Source organism: Hyperolius riggenbachi, chromosome 5, assembly GCF_040937935.1.
Source record: "Hyperolius riggenbachi isolate aHypRig1 chromosome 5, aHypRig1.pri, whole genome shotgun sequence".
Taxonomy (NCBI): Eukaryota; Metazoa; Chordata; class Amphibia; order Anura; family Hyperoliidae; genus Hyperolius; species Hyperolius riggenbachi.
Window position 1 is genome coordinate 443,646,876 of NC_090650.1, and position 20,304 is coordinate 443,667,179.

The following is a 20,304-nucleotide window of genomic DNA, read 5'->3' on the forward strand; positions in this document are numbered from 1 at the left end:
TTCAGACAGGTATAAGTTCACTTTAGTTCTAAGGTTTTAATGTTTCTATTTGATTAAAAAACAAAAAGAAAAAAACAGCTGTCATCGTCCCTCCCTCAGGCAAATAATAAGTAACTGGTTCTGCTGGATTCCGAGAATCAGAGACTTTCACTTTCATTTCCCCTCCCCTACTGCAGCGATGGCGTCTGCTGATCTGAGTGAGGAGAAGTGTTCCCTCTGTCTGACCATTTATACAGATCCTGTAACCCTGAGATGTGGTCACAACTTCTGCCGGGTCTGTATTGATCGTGTGCTGGACTCACAGGAGGGGTCAGATTATTCCTGTCCTCAATGTAGGAAGAGGTTCAAGGAGCGGCCTGGATTACAGACAAACATTGCTCTGAGGAACATAGCAGGGCGTTTCCTGACTACTCAGCCAGATCAGGAGTCCGGAGTCCATTGTACTTACTGTATCCATTCTCCTGTACCTGCTGTTATGTCCTGTCTGCACTGTGACGCTTCTCTGTGTGATAAACACTTGAGAGTCCACAGCAAGGCACCAGAACACGTCTTATGTGCCCCCACCACCTCCCCGGAGACCAGGAAATGCTCCGTCCATAAGGAAATACTGAAGTATTACTGCACTGAGGATGCTGCCTGTGTCTGTGTGTCCTGCTGTGTATTTGGAAGACATATAGGACATAAGATGATGTCACTGGATGAGGCCTCTGAGGAGAAGAAGAAGAAGCTGAGAAATGATCTGCCGAAACTGATGGCAGAGACAGAGGAGGCTGAGAAAAGAGTCCAGAGTCTGGAGGAACGCAGGAGAAAAGCACAAGAAAAAGCAGCTGGTGAGACAGAGAGAGTCACTGCCCTGTTTAGAGACCTCAAGAGACGGCTGGAGGAGCTGGAGAAGAGAGTCCTGAGTGACATCATGAGGGAGGTACAATACTATGATGACATCATCAGACAGCTGGAGATAAAGAAGGAGGAGCTGCCCAGGAAGATGCGTCACATTGAGGAGCTGTGTAACATGACTGATCCACTGACTGTCTTACAGGAATCACACACAGGTGACTTGTGTGACACGGAGGACAGACATGATAAGCAGCTCCATGATGGAGGGGATCTGGATGTGGCCGGCATCTCACACACATTACACACAGGACTGGCTGATATCATGTTTGGGGTAACTGGGGGTATCCCTATACAGCCTGCAGACATATTACTGGATGTAACCACAGCTAGTAATGGGCTACAAATATCAGATGACAGGAAAACTGCATCCAGCTCACCATGGCAGAAATGCCCAGATTCACTACTTCAGTCTGCTTCTCAGGTGTTGAGCAGCCAGAGTTTCTCCTCAGGGCGACATTACTGGGAAGTGGATGTTGGGAGATCGGATTGGTGTGAAGTTGGGATGTGTTACCCCCCTATAGACAGGAGAGGAGATCAGTCAGAGATTGGATGGAGTAACAAGTCCTGGGGTTTGAGCAGGTTGTATAGTAGTTACTCAGTGAGACATGACAGGGAAGTGATCCGGTTACCTGATGGGATCCCCAGTGATAGAGTCAGGATATATCTGGATTATGAGGCCGGGCAGATCTCCTTTTATGCCCTGTGTGACCCCATCAGACACATCCACACCTTCACTGCCACCTTCACTGAGCCCCTCCATGCTGTGCTATGTGTAAGGGGTAGTGTTGTCCGGATCATGAACGATTCGGATCTTTGATCCGAATCTATTTTATGAGTCGATCATCCGAATCATCAAAATGAACGATTCGGATCGCAAAAGGGGCGGGGCCAGGAGCGACACGCCCCCTCTCAGCGGGCAGCGGGGGTCCTGGAAGCAGAGCTGAGATGGATCGCTCTGTTGGATGGGAGGCAGCCTTGCAGGGAGACAGGTAGATGAGAGAGAGGGGACATGGGTGCCACTGCCAGATATGTGTAGAGCACACATACTGGCTATAACGTGCTGCCCATTATAGGCTGTCTGTTCCGTAGTGCTGCACAGTGAACACATGGGAAGCTTTTGGCTCAGCACAGCTCAGTAACTTTGCAGACAGTGTGAAAGGCAATATAATCCTCCTGCACTCGGCACTAAACAGCTGCACTTATCTTCTGGGAATGCTTTCTTTCACTGTGCGACCTTTTCTTTCAAAGTGTACAGATGAACATATAGGTGAAATATATGTAAAGCATATGACTTCAGCATGTGGGTATTACTTGCAAACATTTCTGCTCTCTGCTCGTCCCTCCTCCCTTCTCTGTCCACTCCCTGCCCTCTGTCCATCTTCTCCCCTTCTCTCTGTGTGTCCACCCCCCTCTCCTTCTCCTGTCCACAGACCTGTCCTGCTGTTCATTTCACCCCCGAATGCTTCCGGTAGTAAAATGATCCGAGATTCGGATCAAAGATCCGGATCTCTTCAATGATCCGATTCGAATCATCCGGATCATTGAAAAGATCCGAACTTCCCATCTCTAGTAAGGGGAGGTTATATAAAGATATCTGGGGGGAGTCAGGGGATGTGATAGATCCGCCCACCAGTGGCATAATAACAATTCACGGCGGTTCCAGCGAAACTTTGATGGGCCCTGCAATGGTCACACCCCTTCCCTAGCCTCCCCTTGGTGCCCCTCCCAGCCTGGGGGTGGGGCCATCTCACAAGGGTGATAAAACAGGTGTAGCCATCCCATCAGTATCTTCACACCCATAACAAGTGTAGCCACAAAACATCTGGCCAGATAAACAGGAAGCATTACTAATGAATATACATATTTACTGACTGTGTCCAGCAGGGGGAGCTTCAGACACTCCATGAGGCTTGTACAGGCTTATTTACCATGTGTAGCTCTGTGATGAGATTACACCACACTGCAGACTGACTTACACAGGAGGGACACCACCCACTATATAGAGATGTGCCCATGTGTTATTCAGCAATTGCAAATGCAAATAAGTAAGCATTCCCCAACCAGCAGTTCCTGATATGACCCAGGCTATGGCAGCAGTGACCACCAGCATATAGTGGGAAATGCTTCTTTTTAACCATATATTTTATAGATAACCATTCTTCAGTCACCACTATGTTCTGTTATGGCCCAGTTTATGGCTGCAGTCACCACCAGCAAATAGCAGGAAATGAGGCTTTATAACCTGATATTTTTAAAATTATATGTGCATACATATTCCGGTTCTTTTCCGTTAGCCGGGCGAATCCTCTAGGTGGCGATAAAACTCCACCAGAGTTACATCTTTCCCTACTATCCATGGCGGCCTGGAGGGGGAATAGTAATTAACGCAACCTAGTGGTTGCACCCGGCTAACAGAAAAGTACCCATATTCTATTATTCTTATATTGCAGATATAAATCTAATGATAAAATTGCCCTCATTCTTATGGTGCCCATACATGGTACAATAAAAACATTCGATTTTCCCATTTATTCAACCAAAACAATCCAATCAAATGAAGTTTAAAGGGACTCCGAGCTCATCCAAAAAAAGAAAATTGTACTCACCCGGGGCTTCCTCCAGCCCAGTGCTGGTCGGGAGGTCCCACGACGGCGTCCTGGCTCCTCTCCTTCTCCCCGCTCCGGAATGGCTGACTGGCGGCAGCCCGGCGACACTCGGCCGAGTGTCGGGCTGCTCCTTCCGCGTATGACGTGGCTGACGTCACACGCCGGCCGCCTCGCGTCATCACGGCGGCCGGCGTGAAAGTACTGCGCATGCACGATTAAAGCGCGCATGCGCCGTACTGCCACGCCGGCCGCCGTGATGACACGAGGCGGCCGGCGTGTGACGTCAGCCACGTCATACGCGGAAGGAGCAGCCCGACACTCGGCCGAGTGTCGCCGGGCTGCCGCCAGTCAGCCATTCCGGAGCGGGGAGTAGGAGAGGAGCCAAGACGCCGTCGTGGGACCTCCCGACCAGCACTGGGCTGGAGGAAGCCCCGGGTGAGTACAATTTTAATTTTTTAGATGAGCTCGGAGTCCCTTTAAAAAGATTATTTTTTTCGATTTAAAAAAAAAAAACGAACGATTATTACGTTTAAAAATCCGATCAGACATGTTGGAAAAATCTTTATATGCGATCATTTTTTTCCAAATTTTTTTTTAACAAATTGAACGTTTGTATATGATACCTGGAAAACAACTATGGGCTCTATTCATAAAAGGCTTTGTGGTAAAAAAAATCTTGGAGGGAAAACACTGCGTCGGTATTTTAGACTTTTGTGTGCTAATTCATAAAAATGTTTACAGTTGTGATAATAGGTCGGGGATTTCCGAACTAAGCTGGTGGTGCTGCTGAGTTGTTACAATTTCTCCTCCAGAGACAGCGTTACAATAAGAGGCATCTCCAACTTCCATTTAGATGTGCATTTTTTTTTGAGGGCCCGTTTCCACTTGTGCGTTGCAATTCCAGTGCGGAAAACGCATGTGCGATTTCGCATGCGGATGCGTTTTTTCCCAATGCGATTTTGCATGCATTTTGTGGCCAAGCATTTTTAACCCTGTCAATGCTGGTGTGCTTTTTACATTGTTTTTACACAAAAACGCATGCGAAAACACATAGAAAAACACATGGCAAAAACGCATGCGTTTTTTCTATTACATTGTATGCGATTCGCACACCACTTTGCGGTGTGCGAATTCTGATGGCTCTGCCGTGCAGATTATTTCTGCACAGAAAAACGCTAACAAATCCTGACAAGTCCCATCCACTTGTATTGTCTATGCGAATCTGCATGCAAGAAACGCTTGCAGATTCGCTCTAGTGGAAACGGGCCCTCAAACTGCTTCTGTTTGCCCTGAATCTGCGCTGAATCTGTCTATTAGTCTTTCTAAATAATCTATTCAATTGCCACAGCTTAGAACAACTAAAAAAGAAATGTTACACATGCAGGCTTTCTGATGTGAAATATATCTGAAAACTGGTACCCAAGGGGTTAAAAACCACAGCCTTGGTATTCCCGGAAAGCCTTTTTTGTTCTGTCTCCATTAGCTTTGCTGTTTTCCGCTCTCTTATCACCTTTTCTAAACAGAGGTTATTCTCTGTCCCAATACCTGCTCTAATCCTTATAAATTGACATTATAGTGACATGTGTTGAGATAATGGCAGCACAAGGCGGTAATTTACCTCACTGCTCGGTAATTTGAGCTTTTCATGTGGAAACAGCCTTGATGAATTGACATTTTGCTATGTGCTCGGTAAAGTCAGCTGTTTTCAGCATTACCGCATGCGGGAGTGCTTTATGAATAGAGGCCTATGTGTTTTTTTTTCCTTTGATCTAAGGGAATAATCAAATTAAATTATCTATTTAAACAAAAAAAATTGTACCAGGTAAGAGCACCATAAGGCCTCTTTTCCACGAACTGTTGAGCTGTGTGCTCAGCAAGCAGTTACCAGGCAGCAGTGAGCAGTTGTGAGAGTTTGAGAGGCATTTCACTGCCTGTAAACAGTTCGTGGAAAAGAGGCCTAAGTGTTAGGGCTGGTGCACACCGGAGCGGTTCTGGAGCATTTTTTAAAACGCTTGCAGGGGAAAACCGCTTGGCTAATGAAAGTGAATGGGATGGTGCACACCAGAGCGGCTCGTTTTTTCCACAAATGCAAACTCCCGGGCTGCAGTATTTTTTGGATTTCTGATGCGTTTCTGCCTCAATGTTAAAGAGAACCTGAGGTGGGATTCTGAGAACAAAATCCCCATACAGAGGCTGGGTCTGCCTATAGAGCCCAGCCTCTGTTGCTAGTCAGATCCCCCCTAAGCCCCCTCTGCACTCAGCGGGACCCCATAAATCACAGCCGCGCTGTCGACACGCAGCGTGTCACAGCAGGCTGTGTTTACCTTTGTAGTGTCACTCTCGCCGCTCTCCTGCATCGCTCCGGGCCCCCCCCCACGACCCTTCCCTCCCGGCTGATTGGAGGGAAGGGACGCGGGCGGGGACCGGAGCTCTGCAGGAGGCGGGGGAGAGCGGAGACTAACAGGAGGTGGTAAACAGCACAGCTGTGATTTATGGGGTCCCGCTGAGCGCAGGGGGGGCTTAGGGGGAATCTGAATAGCAACAGAGGTTGGGCTCTATAGGCAGACCCAGCCTCTGTATGGGGATTTCATTCTCAGAACCCACCTTGGGTTCTCTTTAAAGTATAGGAAAGTGGAAAACCGCTCTGAAAAATGCTAGATCAGAGCGGTTTTCCAGGCGTTCTTTTTTTTACAGAAGCTGTTAACAGCTTTAGGGCCCATTCACACTTGCTGTTCGCAATAAAGCTAGCGTTTTGCTATGGCGATTTTGCGTGATTAACGCAAAAAAACCCAAACATTCACCTTAGTGATTTTTTCGCGATCGCGTTTAGCGCTTCTTTAGCACTAAATGCGAACGCCGGGAAATCGTCTGAAAATGGTGCAGGCTAAGCGTTTGTGCATTTCGCGATTTGCGGCGATTAGCGGAAATCGCTCAAGTAAGAACGGGCTCATAGGGTATAATAGCACTTGCGCTTTCAAAAGCGCAAGCGTTTGAGCATTTCGACGAAATCACTGTAACAATATATGAAATCTGCTACACAAAAACGCTCCAAAAAACGCCAGGCATGCTTAGAAAACTGCTCTAAACATGCCTAAATTCGCTCTAAAATCTTCAAAATCCTCTAGCGTTTTGCGGATCTGCTAGAGATTTTTGGTGTGCACTAGTCCTCAAAGGACAACTGAAGTGAGAGGAATATGGAGGCTTCCATATTTATTTCCTTTTAAACAATACCAATTGCCTGGTAGCCCTGCTGATCTATTTGGCTGCAGTAGTGGTTGAATCACACCAGAAACAAGAATGCAGCTAATCCTGTCAGATCTGACAATAATGTCAGAAACACCTGATCTGCTGCATGCTTGTTCAGGGGCTATGGCTAAAAGTATTAGTTGCAGAGGATCAGCAGGACTGCCAGGCAACTGGTATTGCTTAAAAGGAAATAAATATGGCAGCCTCCATATACCTATCTCTTCAGTTGTCCTTTAAGGCCTGGGGCACACCAAAAACCGCTAGCAGATCTGCAAAATGCTAGCGGTTTTTGAAACGCTTTTTCTTTTTAAGCAGCGTTTCAGCTAGCGTTTTTGCGGTTTTTGTGTAGCAGAATTCATATATTGTTACAGTAAAGCTGCTACTGAACAGCTTCTGTAACAAAAACACCTGGAAAACCGATCTGAACTGGCGTTTTTCAGAGCGGTTTGCGTTTTTCCTATACTTTACATTGGAGGCAGAAACGCCTCCGCAATCCAAAAAATGCCTCACCCCGGGAGTATGCGTTTCAGCAAAACGCCTCCCGCTCTGGTGTGAACCACCCCATTGAAATACATTACCTAAGCGTATCCGCAGCTGCAAGCGGCTGTAAAACCGCGAGAAAACCCGCTCGGTGTGCACCAGCCCTAAATGAACATATAGGCCTGAAACACACCAGAGGAGTTTTTCTGAGCGTTTTGAGTTTTTAAATCTGCTGCTAATGTTATCCTATGTGTCTGTGCACACTGGAGCAATGAGGTTTTGTAAAAAAATCCATAGCATTACATTGGGAAGAGCTTTTAGAGGTTTCAAAAGCTCTTCCCAATGTAATGCTATGGGTTTTTTTACAAAACCTCATTGCTCCAGTGTGCACAGACACATAGAATAACATTAGCAGCAGATTTAAAAACTCAAAACGCTCAGAAAAACTCCTCTGGTGTGCCCCAGGCCTTAATCAGTGTAATCAAGCAAAACCATACATTTGCATACAACTTGCATTATTCATAAGTTTGCTTACAACCTGCATTATGCATATTTTGCAAATATAAATCTAATAATAAAGTGCTTGCATGCTTAGTGTTCGATTTCTCATATCTGATATGTCATTACTCACATATATTGTCATGAAAGTGAAGCCGAGGTGAGAGGGATATGGAGACACCTTGCTAACCTGTACTGGGGGGGCATCTGGGCTTGCTAATCAGGAAGTAGTGATAGTATAGGCACTGCAGACAGAGGAGACCAGCGGCAAGAGATCAACACTTGGAGTGGGGGGGGAGGTGTTTTACCAGTCTACCGCCGCACTTACTCTGCAGTGGAGGGGGGAGCACGGAAAAGGGCCCTGGGGAGAGGGTCGAGGCCCCCCTCCCCCCAGCTGAGTCCCCCTCCATCACTTTAACCTCCTGGGCGATAATCCCGAGCTGAGCTCGGGGTATGTCGCGCAGGAGGATTTCTCAGGCCCTGGTGGGCCGATTTGCATAATTTTTTTTTTTTTTTGTTACACGCAGCTAGCACTTTTCTAGCTGCGTGTAACTTCCGATCGCCGCCGATCCGCCGCTACCCGCCGTGCCGCGCAGCCCCCCCGACCCCTTGCGCAGCCTGGCCAATCAGTGCCAGGCAGCGCTGAGGGGTGGATCGGGACTCCCTCTGACGTCACGACGTCAATGACATCATCACGAGCGTCGCCATGGTGACGGGGGAAGCCAAGCAGGAGATCCCGTTCTGAACGGAATCTCCTGCTTGCGCTGATCTCCGGAGGCGATCGGAGGGGGTGGGGGGATGCCGCTGCACAGGGGCTATCATGTAGCTAGCGCTGGCTAGCTACATGATTTAAAAATAAAAAAAATTTAAAAAAAAGTGCTGCTCCCCCTCCTGGGCGATGTAATTGTATCGCCCAGAGGGTTAAGGTGTGTGATTCAGACACTGCTACAGCCAAACAGATCAGCAGGGCTGCCAGGTAACTGGTATTAACTGGTATTTCCTTAAAGGGGCACTATGGTGAAAAATTGTAATATTTAAAATATGTGCAAACATATACAAATAAGAAGTACGTTTTTTTGTAGAGTATAATGAGCCATAAATTACTTTTCTCCTATGTTGCCGTCACTTACAGCAGGTAGTGAAATCTGACAGAAGTGACAGGTTTTGGACTAGTCCATCTCTTCATAGGGGATTCTGAGGGATTTATTTATTTTCAAAAGCACTTAGTGAATGGCAGTTGCTCCATCCAACTGCCAAAAAATTGTGCAGGGAGGCTGACCAGCATCATTGTTTAAATCCTTTGTGGGGAATATCTTTATAAAGAATAAAAACCTTGCTGAGAATCCCCTATGAAGAGATGGACTAGTCCAAAACCTGTCACTTCTGTCAGATTTCTACTACTTACTGTAAGTGACAGCAACATAGGAGAAAAGTAATTTATGGCTCATTTTACTCTGGAAAAAACATACTTCTTATTTGTCTGTGTTTGCACATATGTTAAATTTTACAATTTTTCACCATAGTGCCACATTAACAGGAAATAAATATGGCAGCCTCCATATACCTCTCACTTTAGTTGTCCTTGAAGCCGGGGATGTTTCATTCTTCTCTCACACATAGCAGGTGGTTGGAGGACACGTCTGGATGTGAGTTCATGGTTGGCTCTGCTTGGTGTGGGGGATGGGGAATGACTAGTAGCTGCTGTATGGAGGGGTGGAGATGAATCCTATGGGAGGGCTCTTTCTGGTTCAGCCACACCCAGGTGGGCTGATTTGGAGGATTTGAAACACCCCTCTCTTCTGTCACACCCCCCTCTGACATCATCTCCAGCCGCTCTTCAGTGACCAGGAAGTGGCCCACTGGAGATCATGGGCGTTAAAGAGACTCTGAAGTCTCATTTTTTACCATTTTTTTTATTTAATCTTGTTTAGCATAATAGCCTAATGGTGTGTACACACTTGAAAGATTCATGAAAGATCACAGACCAATTTTACCCCCTTCATGTAGTATGAGAGCCATACTCTACACAGTCTTTTCTATGGAGCTGAACTCCCCATCAGACAGAAATCTTTGCAAGATGCTGCACACACAGATGCTGTACAGACACAAAAGATCAGTATCTGCAAAAGATCTGTTCCTGCCAAAGATCCGTTCCTGCAAAATGCATTCATAGTCTATGATATCTGCAGATCCTCATACACACCTTGTTTAACAGACATCCACCTGCAGATCTGAAGATCCAGCCTGGTGGATATGATCTGCAGATGAATGTCTGTTAAACATGGTGTGATGAGATCTCCAGATATAACGAGTGTTTTTTCATATAGAAAACGTCCTGCAAAGTTCCTGGCCTCGCAAGGCTTTATTTCTTAGAAGAGGCAGAGCTTTACGCAGTAGCTCTGCCTCCTCCACAGTCAGTCTTTGCTGATCGCCGCTTCTCCCCGCCCCTCTCAGTCTTCTTTCACTGAGAGGGGCGGGGAGGAGGCGGAGATCTGTGGAGATTGATTGCGGAGAGGCAGGGCTACAGCGCAAAGCTCTGCCTCTCCAGGGTAGCAAGATCTGCGACCTGCAAAGTCATGGAACTTTGCAGGATGTTTTCTGTATGAAAAAAACCCTTGTTTTGCGGCGGGATTTCGGCGATTCAACTTAGGCTATAATGCTAAACAAGATTAAATTAAAAAAACTGGTAAAAATTAGACTTCAGAGTCTCTTTAAATACAGTAGAGCAGTGGTTTTCAACATGTGGTTCATGAGACCACAGTCGGGGGTACGCAGCGCAATCAGCTGTGCTGGCTGTGCCCACCTGCCAGCCGCCCTCTGCACGTAAACTGCGCCAGCCGCTGGCAATCTAGCTGATCAGCGGCGTCCCATAGTGGTGTTAGCCTGCCAGAATGTCAAAATGCTGCCAAGATAGAGATGGATAGGATTGTGGTTTCGCGATGAGCCATTAATAATATGCTGTCTCTATGCCAGCTACACTTCCCTCTCTGCCAATCAAAGAAGGATCCATGCGCACATCCTCCAATCACAGCTGCCTACTGCTCTACTCAGCGACTGGCCGCAGTGATCTCCAGGGTGGCAGCCATGGCCCCGCCTCGAGACCATTCCAGCCAGTCACGGAGCAGAGCCATGGGCGGCTGTGATTGGAGGATGTGCGCAGGGATCCGTCTTTGATTGGCAGAGAGGGAAATGCAGTCCTCCAAAAAGTTGAGAAACACTGCAGTAGAGCACCCATTATCCAGAACTCAACTAACCAGCAGTCTCAACTAACCAGCACAAATCCGAGCGGGGAGGGGTGAAGGACAACTTCTTAAGGTGGCCACTAAGGATATAATTTGCTGAACAATCGATTACAAAGGATTCTTCCTATGAATGATCTTAAAATATCGTTTGGGACCACTAATGGGACTAAAATCTCCAAACCAATCTGATCAGATTAATGAAATCGATCCGAATTTTAGTTCATTCTGATCAGATTGGTTGGAGATTTTTGTCCATTAGTGGTCCCAAACCATCTTTTACGATCATTCATATGAAGACTCATTCATAATTGATTGTTCAGCAAATTATATCCTTAAGGTGGCCACGAACGATACAATTTCTAGTGAAAAATTGTTTGAGCGATTAGAAATTCTGATCGGAAGTGAAATCGTTCACTACACCATCAATGAACCAATCTTTGCTTCCTATCTATCACAACCATCAAGAAAATCCAAATTTTAGTTCAACGAAAATCCAATCTGACGACTGATGTTTTTATACTCGTTCATAATCCATTGTGCCCATCAACAGAGATTATTTACAGCCAATCCGATCAGAATTTCTGATTGCTCGAACGATTACTAGAAATTGGACCGTTAGTGGCCACCTTTAGGCTGTTTGTGCCTCTGCTGTGCATAAAGTCTGGGTTCCACTGCTCTGCCAAGGTTTGCATACTTTCAGTTACTGTATTTTAACATTTAATACAGAACTCATGGTGTGTACAGTATATAGAGCGGTGTATAGTACCGGGTTAGCTAGGCCTATTTTTACCATCAAGTCTCAAGCAACCAGAAAGCCCATTTATCTGGCATCAGCCGATCCCTGTCAGTGCCGGGTAACCGAGACTCTACTGCAGCTGTGAAGGATGTTCTGCCAGATATGGGTACAATGACTGCAGCTCTCTAGCACAGGGCTTTTCAATCTTTTCACTAATTGTACCACTTTTATCACCTGAAAATTTAGAAGTACCACCTGTGCGTCTGCGCAGTAGAGCGGACCCGATCAGGCCTGGCTGTTTCCACCAGAATCAAAGCGGAGAGCTGCTACTGCATATGCGGGTATGCTGACAAGGAGATCTTTGGGCGTCCTTTCGCTGGATCCCTCTACTGTGGAGGAAGGGGGAAGCATCTTTAGCTCCCGAGGTCCTCGCTGTGCTACCCTGCAGAATAGTTCAGACCTCAGATCAGCAGTAACCCGACTGTCACTGTGCACCGATTGCCTGGCTGTCTCTTCACCATTGATCTGAGGTCTGAAGTATGCCGCAGGGCAGCACAGCGGTGAGCGAGCGAGGGGGAGCTGAACTTTGTGGAGGCCATGACAAGTGACAGACAAACCTGGTGTGTACCACCTGGCCAACAGCAAAGTACCACTGGTGGTACGCGTACCACAGGTTGAAAAGCCCTGCTCTAGCAGATGTCTGTCTGAGTGAGCCGGTGTTGCCCCGCCCCCTATGTGCTCTATACATTAATCAGTAGTTATCTGATGTGAGGTCAGTTTACAGCTGCCTCATAAACACAGCGAGCAAGACACACTATACCCATCTCCATCCACAGCTGCTGAACAGCATGGAAACCCTATGGGTGTATATTGTTTACATGTTACAGTTATTCTTGTCTGATTCCAATATTTTAGGATATACCTTTATAATACATTGGAAGTTTCCACAAGCAGTACAGGCTCAGCTTAAATGACACGCACAGGAAGAATAAAAATAAAAAATCTACTTACCTGGGGCTTCCTCCAGCCCCTGGCAACCATCCTGTGCCCTTGCTGCAGCTCCGCCCCCCCCTTCCCGAAGGTGGCCAGGGATCCTCCTTCCAGCACGCCAGCATGGGGCTCACGTGGTTGCACTGATGTCATCAGGACTGTACTGCTCAGTAGTAGTAGTAGTTCTGCGCCTGCACAGTACAGTCTGGATGACGTCAGTGTAACTCAGTGAGCCACACACTGGAGTGCAAGTAGATGGCGGCCTGGTGAGGTTGGCACCTGCACCGGAGGGGACCGGGAGCCACCGGAGCTGCGGCGAGGGCACAGGACGGCTGCCAGGGGCTGGAGGAAGCCCCAGGTAAGTATATTTTTTTTATTTTTATGTTCCTCGGACCTTCCCTATAATACTCGCATACAGTTTACCCTGCACATACACACACTGAAGGCAGGGGGCGCCATACCTGCTGGCAGCACAGAGTACAGTACTGCTTTAGGCCCGGAGAAGATAGAATAATGTCCTTGAAGCAGTCGGAGCATTCAAAGGCAGCCAGCTGTCCGCACACAACGCATTCGCGGGGGCCTGCGGAGATACAACATATCAGAGGGCTGCAGGACAGGTACGTGCATAGCCGTCATACAACATATCAGAGGGCTGGAGGACAGGTACATGCATAGCAGTCCTACAACATATCAGAGGGCTTGAGGACAGGTACTGTACATGAATAGCAGTCATACAACATATCAGAGGGCTGGAGGACAGGTACGTGCATAGCAGTTATACAACATATCAGAGGGCTGGAGGACAGGTACGTGCATAGCCGTCATACAACATATCAGAGGGCTGGAGGACAGGTACGTGCATAGCAGTCATACAACATATCAGCGGTCAGCGGGCTGGAGGACAGGTACGTGCATAGCAGTCATACAACATATCAGAGGGCTGGAGGACAGGTACGTGCATAGCAGTCATACAACATATCAGAGGGCTGGAGGCCAGGTACGTGCATAGCAGTCATACAACATATCAGAGGGCTGGAGGCCAGGTACGTGCATAGCAGTCATACAACATATCAGAGGGCTGGAGGACAGGTACGTGCATAGCAGTCATACAACATATCAGAGGGCTGGAGGACAGGTACGTGCATGGCAGTCATACAACATATCAGAGGGCTGGAGGCCAGGTACGTCCATAGCCGTCATACAACATATCAGAGGGCTGGAGGACAGGTACATGCATAGCCGTCATACAACATGTCAGAGGGCTGGTGGACAGGTACGTGCATAGCAGTCATACAACATATCAGAGGGCTGGAGGCCAGGTACGTGCATAGCCGTCATACAACATATCAGAGGGCTGGAGGACAGGTACGTGCATAGCCATCATACAACATATCAGAGGGCTGGAGGCCAGGTACGTGCATAGCCGTCATACAACATATCAGAGAGCTGGAGGCCAGGTACGTGCATAACAGTCATACAACATATCAGAGGGCTGGAGGACAGGTACGTGCATAGCAGTCATACAACATATCAGAGGGCTAGAGGCCAGGTACGTGCATAGCAGTCATACAACATATCAGAGGGCTGGAGGACAGGTGCGTGCATAGCAGTCATACAACATATCAGAGGGCTGGAGGACAGGTACGTGCATAGCAGTCAAACAACATATCAGAGGGCTGGAGGACAGGTACATGCATAGCAGTCATACAACATATCAGAGGGCTGGAGGACAGGTACGTGCATAGCAGTCATACAACATATCAGAGGGCTGGAGGACAGGTACATGCATAGCAGTCATACAACATATCAGAGGGCTGGAGGACAGGTACTGTACATGCATAGCAGTCATACAACATATCAGAGGGCTGGAGGACAGGTGCGTGCATAGCAGTCATACAACATATAAGAGGGCTGGAGGACAGGTACGTGTATAGCAGTCAAACAACATATCAGAGGGCTGGAGGACAGGTACATGCATAGCAGTCATACAACATATCAGAGGGCTGGAGGATAGGTACGTGCATAGCAGTCATACAACATATCAGAGGGCTGGAGGACAGGTATGTGCATAGCAGTCATACAACATATCAGAGGGCTGGAGGGGCTGGAGGACAGGTACGCGCATAGCCGTCATAGAACATATCAGAGGGCTGGAGGACAGGTACGTGCATAGCAGTCATACAACATATCAGAGGGCTGGAGGACAGGTACGTGCATAGCAGTCATACAACATATCAGAGGGCTGGAGAACAGGTACGTGCATAGCAGTCATACAACATATCAGAGGGCTGGAGGACAGGAACGTGCATAGCCGTCATACAACATGTCAGAGGGCTGGAGGACAGGTACATGCATAGCAGTCACACAACATATCAGAGGGCTGGAGGACCGGTACACGCATAGCAGTCATACAACATATCAGAGGGCTGGAGGACAGGTACACGCATAGCAGTCATACAACATATCAGAGGGCTGGAGGACAGGTACGTGCATAGCAGTCATACAACATATCAGAGGGCTGGGGGACAGGTACGTGCATAGCAGTCATACAACATATCAGAGGGCTGGAGGACAGGTGCGTGCATAGCAGTCATACAACATATCAGAGGGCTGGAGGACAGGTACTGTACATGCATAGCCGTCATACAACATATCAGAGGGCTGGAGGACAGGTACATGCATAGCCGTCACACAACATATCAGAGGGCTGGAGGACAGGTACGTGCATAGCAGTCATACAACATATCAGAGGGCTGGAGGACAGGTACGTGCATAGCAGTCATACAACATATCAGAGGGCTGGAGGACAGGTACGTGCATAGCAGTCATACAACATATCAGAGGGCTGGAGGACAGGTACGTGCATAGCAGTCATACAACATATCAGAGGGCTGGAGGACAGGTACGCGCATAGCCGTCATACAACATATCAGAGGGCTGGAGGACAGGTACGTGCATAGCAGTCATACAACATATCAGCGGTCAGCGGGCTGGAGGACAGGTACGTGCATAGCCGTCACACAACATATCAGAGGGCTGGAGGACAGGTACGTGCATAGCAGTCATACAACATATCAGAGGGCTGGAGGACAGGTACGTGCATAGCAGTCATACAACATATCAGAGGGCTGGAGGACAGGTACGTGCATAGCAGTCATACAACATATCAGAGGGCTGGAGGACAGGTACGTGCATAGCAGTCATACAACATATCAGAGGGCTGGAGGACAGGTACGTGCATAGCAGTCATACAACATATCAGAGGGCTGGAGGACAGGTACGCGCATAGCCGTCATACAACATATCAGAGGGCTGGAGGACAGGTACGTGCATAGCAGTCATACAACATATCAGAGGGCTGGAGGACAGGTACGTCTTATTCTCCCTCATCTGTGACTATTCACAAGTTGTAGTTTGATCCCTTCAGCTGTGTTAGCTCCTGAGCTTACTGGTCAACAAATGATGTTAACAATATGCCTGCTTCCATGAAAGCAGGAAGTAGACACACTGCAGATTTATTGCAGGCTTTGTATCAGCTGTAACAAAGAAATGTTTTTCTGTAAAGGTTATTATGCTGTTGCTTATCTTTAGAGCAGAGAGGAAGTTCTGAGTTCAGGTCCGCTTTAATAGAGCCCAAAAAGATTGCATTCCTTATATATCAGTCTAAAGCCCCATCTACACCATACAATTTTTTGTCCGATTCGATTCATTGATTCGATTCAATCCGACATGTCCAATCGGGATTCGATTCAATTTGCCATTGTTTTGCAATGGCAAATTGAATCAAATCCAGATCGGACATGTCGGATTGAATTGAATCAATAAATCGAATTGAATTGAATTGGACAAAAAATGTTATGGTGTAGATGGGGCTTTAAGCAGTGATGGCTAACCTTGGCACTCCAGCTGTGGTGGAACTACAAGTCCCATGAGGCATTGCAGTACTCTGACAGCTCTAAGCATAACTCAGGGAGGCAGAGGCGTGATGGGATTTGTAGTTTTGTCACAGCTGGGCCTTGATTCACAAAGCCGTGCTAACTCAAAGCACGGTCGCACTAGAGTTTTGCGTGCGTTACAATGCGCGTAACGTTTTCATGTGCAATCGCAATTTTTCATGTGAGAATGCGTACGTTTTCATGTGAAAATTCATGATTGCACTCAAAAATTCCCGATTGTGCGTGAAAAACGTTATGCGCGTTATAACGTGCGCAAAACGCTAGCGCCACCATGCTATGAGTTACCATTGCTTTGTGAATCCAGCCCTGGAGTGCAAGGTTAGCCATCACTGGTCTAAAGGCTCAAAAACAGATGTACAGGGCAGGAATAAGAATACCAGCATATGATGTAATAATATAGGTACTGATGTACGGAAACGTTGGTAATATTGCTGCATGGCGCACAGCAATTTTACTATCATTAACAACAGGAAAGCAGCTCCTGTTCCACTATTAGCACCAGGCGTGTTACCGGGGTAATATGTGCATTGCTATGGTAACGCACGTTATGCCACGTTACAGTCCCAATCCTACATAGAACTAGTCTGTGCTCTTTTCCTCTCAGTGAAATAATCCAGGGCTATAAATCACAGCTTTGCAGCAGTCTAACTGTAGTAACTATCACCGATAACTAATGACAGCTGATAGAACTCCATGATTATGGAATATTTTATCAGCAGGGACTGGAGGAAAAAAACTTCAAGATTTATCAGAAGGAAACAGAGAGAGAACTTGGCTGAGGTGTGTGATTACAGTTATCCTTCAGCATTGGTCGGTAACTCACTATCCAGCAGCAGATCGGTTATATCCAGCTCCAGGGAGGGAAGTATTTTACTGAACATCTTGTACTCTTTACCGAATCTCGGCATCTGGATAATGAAACAAGACGGGACCTGTAGCGGGAAAATAATAAGTCCTGTGATTACTATCAAAGGGTAAGACTGAGATACAGACAAGTAAACCCATACATCGATTTATGCGACGCTACTTCACCCATCCAAACCCGGCAATCTTTCCTCTGCTCCGCCCATCCTAACCCACCCTCCCACCTTCCCACCTTTCCTCTGCTCCACCCATCCAAACTTGTCCTCCCATCTATCCTCTGCTCCGCCCATCCAAACCCGTCCTTCCTCTGCTCCACTCATCCAAACCCACCCTCCCTTCTTTCCTCTAGATCTACTTTTGCTGAGTCACATGGTTAGTTGAGCAGAGGGTTGGGCCTGCTGGCTTCAACCCCCCTAAAAAGCTCAGATAGAGGGAGCAGCCCAGAAGTCTGGGGAAGGTCATCCAGGACCCGCCTACTGAGATGATGTAAGAGTGTGCTGGATTTTTGCACCTTGTTTCCAAGGCAAACTGCTGGTAACATTGATAAGCAGTTTGGAGTTTGTGAAAAGGTATTTCATTTTTGCCAATGTGGGCTTTGTTTTCAAGTACTGAACATTATGTGGGTGGAGGGAAACTGGTGTGTATAACACTTTGAAAACTGTCTGTAGGCTGCAAGTCTTTCCCCTATGGGGTCCCCAACCTGTGGTCCGCAGCCCACTGGTGGTCTGTGGGACATTTGCAGTTGGGCCGCGGGACAGTCCTCTTGGTCCCTGTGAGGAAACGCGGAAAAGCCGCCGCTAGCACTCAGAGGGAGGCGGCTGTTTCCGCGTCTGACATGGCGGCACAACGCGAAGAAACCGCCGCATGCCGCATGGGCAGAGCGGTGGAATCCGCATTGGTAACGGCGGAATCCGCATCAGAGGCGGCCCCCGCATTAGATACATTGCATGACAGTACTGGTGTGGCTGGGACTGGTAGTCCACCAAGACTCAGACTTACACGCGCGCGAGCACAGAGGCAGAGTTTAAATAGCAGTTAGAAGGGTGTCGGCTGACCAGCTGGGTCAGCTGACAAATTCCACTGCTCCCATTGGACCAGCAATTAGGGAGGTCCTGGAAAGGTCCTAGAGTATATATACTGCTGGTTGTTCACTTGCTCTTTGTCTGGCGTGCGATCACACATGTGGGAGCACCCAGATCCGTAGTCAGATCCGTTAGTGTGCCGGGACCAGCTGGAGCTGTAATCCTACACTAAGCTAGATTCCGTTGATAGCTTAAAGTACTAGTTTGATTGTGATTATCTGTTATGACTTCTTGCCTGCCTTGACTACTCTTCTGAACTTTGATCTTGTACCTCGTTATTTCTGATACTCCGTTGCCGAACCCCGGCTCGCTCCTAGACTCTGTTTCTGCCTCCTGATTCTGTACCCCGATATATCTGATACCCCGTTGCCGAACCCTGCCTGTACTTTGACTCTGCCTTTTGTCTGCTGATCTTGTACCTTATCTGTCTGTGTGTTTACGACTTGGCTTGCCCGACCTCGAGAACCGACCTCACGATTGGAGGCGGTTCCTTGTCCCGTTAGTGACACTTGCGTCTGAGTGTCACTTTCAGACTTTCCTTCCCACTGTTAGTCTGACTCCTCCCGTTTTGGAGAGCTTAGACCTGTGGAAGGTATCTGTGCAGTACTCCTTGCTGCACTGAGGCTTGTCCTCTGTATTACTGTTGCACCAAACACAACGCTCTACTCGGGTGAACAGAGGTTAGTTTGTATATCGGATTAACGGTGAGACTGCAGATCACTTATAATCTGGTATATATCTGTATTTCCGGTGATACTGCAGATCACCGGTAATCAGATACTCTCTGCGCCCACCGATCGTTACAGAACGCCAGACCAAAAATGCAAATGGACGCACACACTGACCGTCTGGGCGCACTTGCCACTTCGGTGGAAAACATCAACCAAGTGCTGGGTAGCCACAAGACTATGATTAATGTCCTGTCAGGCTCTGTGCAAACCCTCCAGACGTCAGTTGATTCAGTGCGATCCTCTCCTAGTACTGATATACGTATGCCTGTACCTGATAAGTTTTCCGGCCACAAGTCTGACTTCCGGAATTTCAGGAGTAGAGTGTTGTCGTATTTTGACTTGAGACCCCGATCCTCGGGGACGGAGACCCAACGGGTCATCTTTATTAAAACTTTGCTGACTGGGGACTCCCAGTCTTGGGCATACAACCTGCCTCCTACCAATATTGCCCTGACCTCGGTGGAGGAATTCTTTAAGGCCATGGCCATAATTTATGACGACCCTGACCTCGCCGCGTCCTCTGAGCGGAAGCTCAAACTTTTGCGGCAAGGCAGAGGCTCGGTCGAGGATTATGCGGCAGAGTTCCGTAGGTGGTCAGTCACCGCTAGATTCGATAACTTTGCTCTGATGGATTACTTCCTGTCTGGGTTGTCGGAGGAAGTCTCTGATCTAATGTTGACTATACCCGTACCCAAGACAGTCGATGAGGCCATATCATCGGCCATTCGAGTTGATTGTAGGTTACGCCATCAGAAGCAGGTTAGGGGTAGTGTTGGGCGAACAGTGTTCGCCACTGTTCGGGTTCTGCAGAACATCACCCTGTTCGGGTGATGTTCGAGTTCGGCCGAACACCTGACGGTGCTCGGCCAAACCGTTCGGCCATATGGCCGAACTAAGAGCGCATGGCCGAACGTTCCCCGAACGTTCGGCTAGCGCTGTGATTGGCCGAACGGGTCACGTGGTTCGGACCCGAACG

The 20,304-nt window shown here is 47.8% G+C and overlaps 1 protein-coding gene across 2 annotated transcripts in view; it reads right to left on the reverse strand.

Moving 5' to 3' along the window:
* The window catches only part of LOC137519254 (ubiquitin carboxyl-terminal hydrolase CYLD-like), a 152,565-nt gene that overhangs the window by 33,740 nt on the left and 98,521 nt on the right, over positions 1–20,304 (reverse strand). For both annotated transcript variants that reach the window (XM_068238130.1, XM_068238129.1), the window contains exons 12-13: positions 17,475–17,583; positions 13,157–13,275 (exon numbers count right to left, since the gene is read on the reverse strand). In XM_068238130.1, the coding sequence (XP_068094231.1) occupies positions 13,157–13,275; positions 17,475–17,583 (228 nt within the window). The remainder of the gene's footprint in view (positions 1–13,156; positions 13,276–17,474; positions 17,584–20,304) is intronic.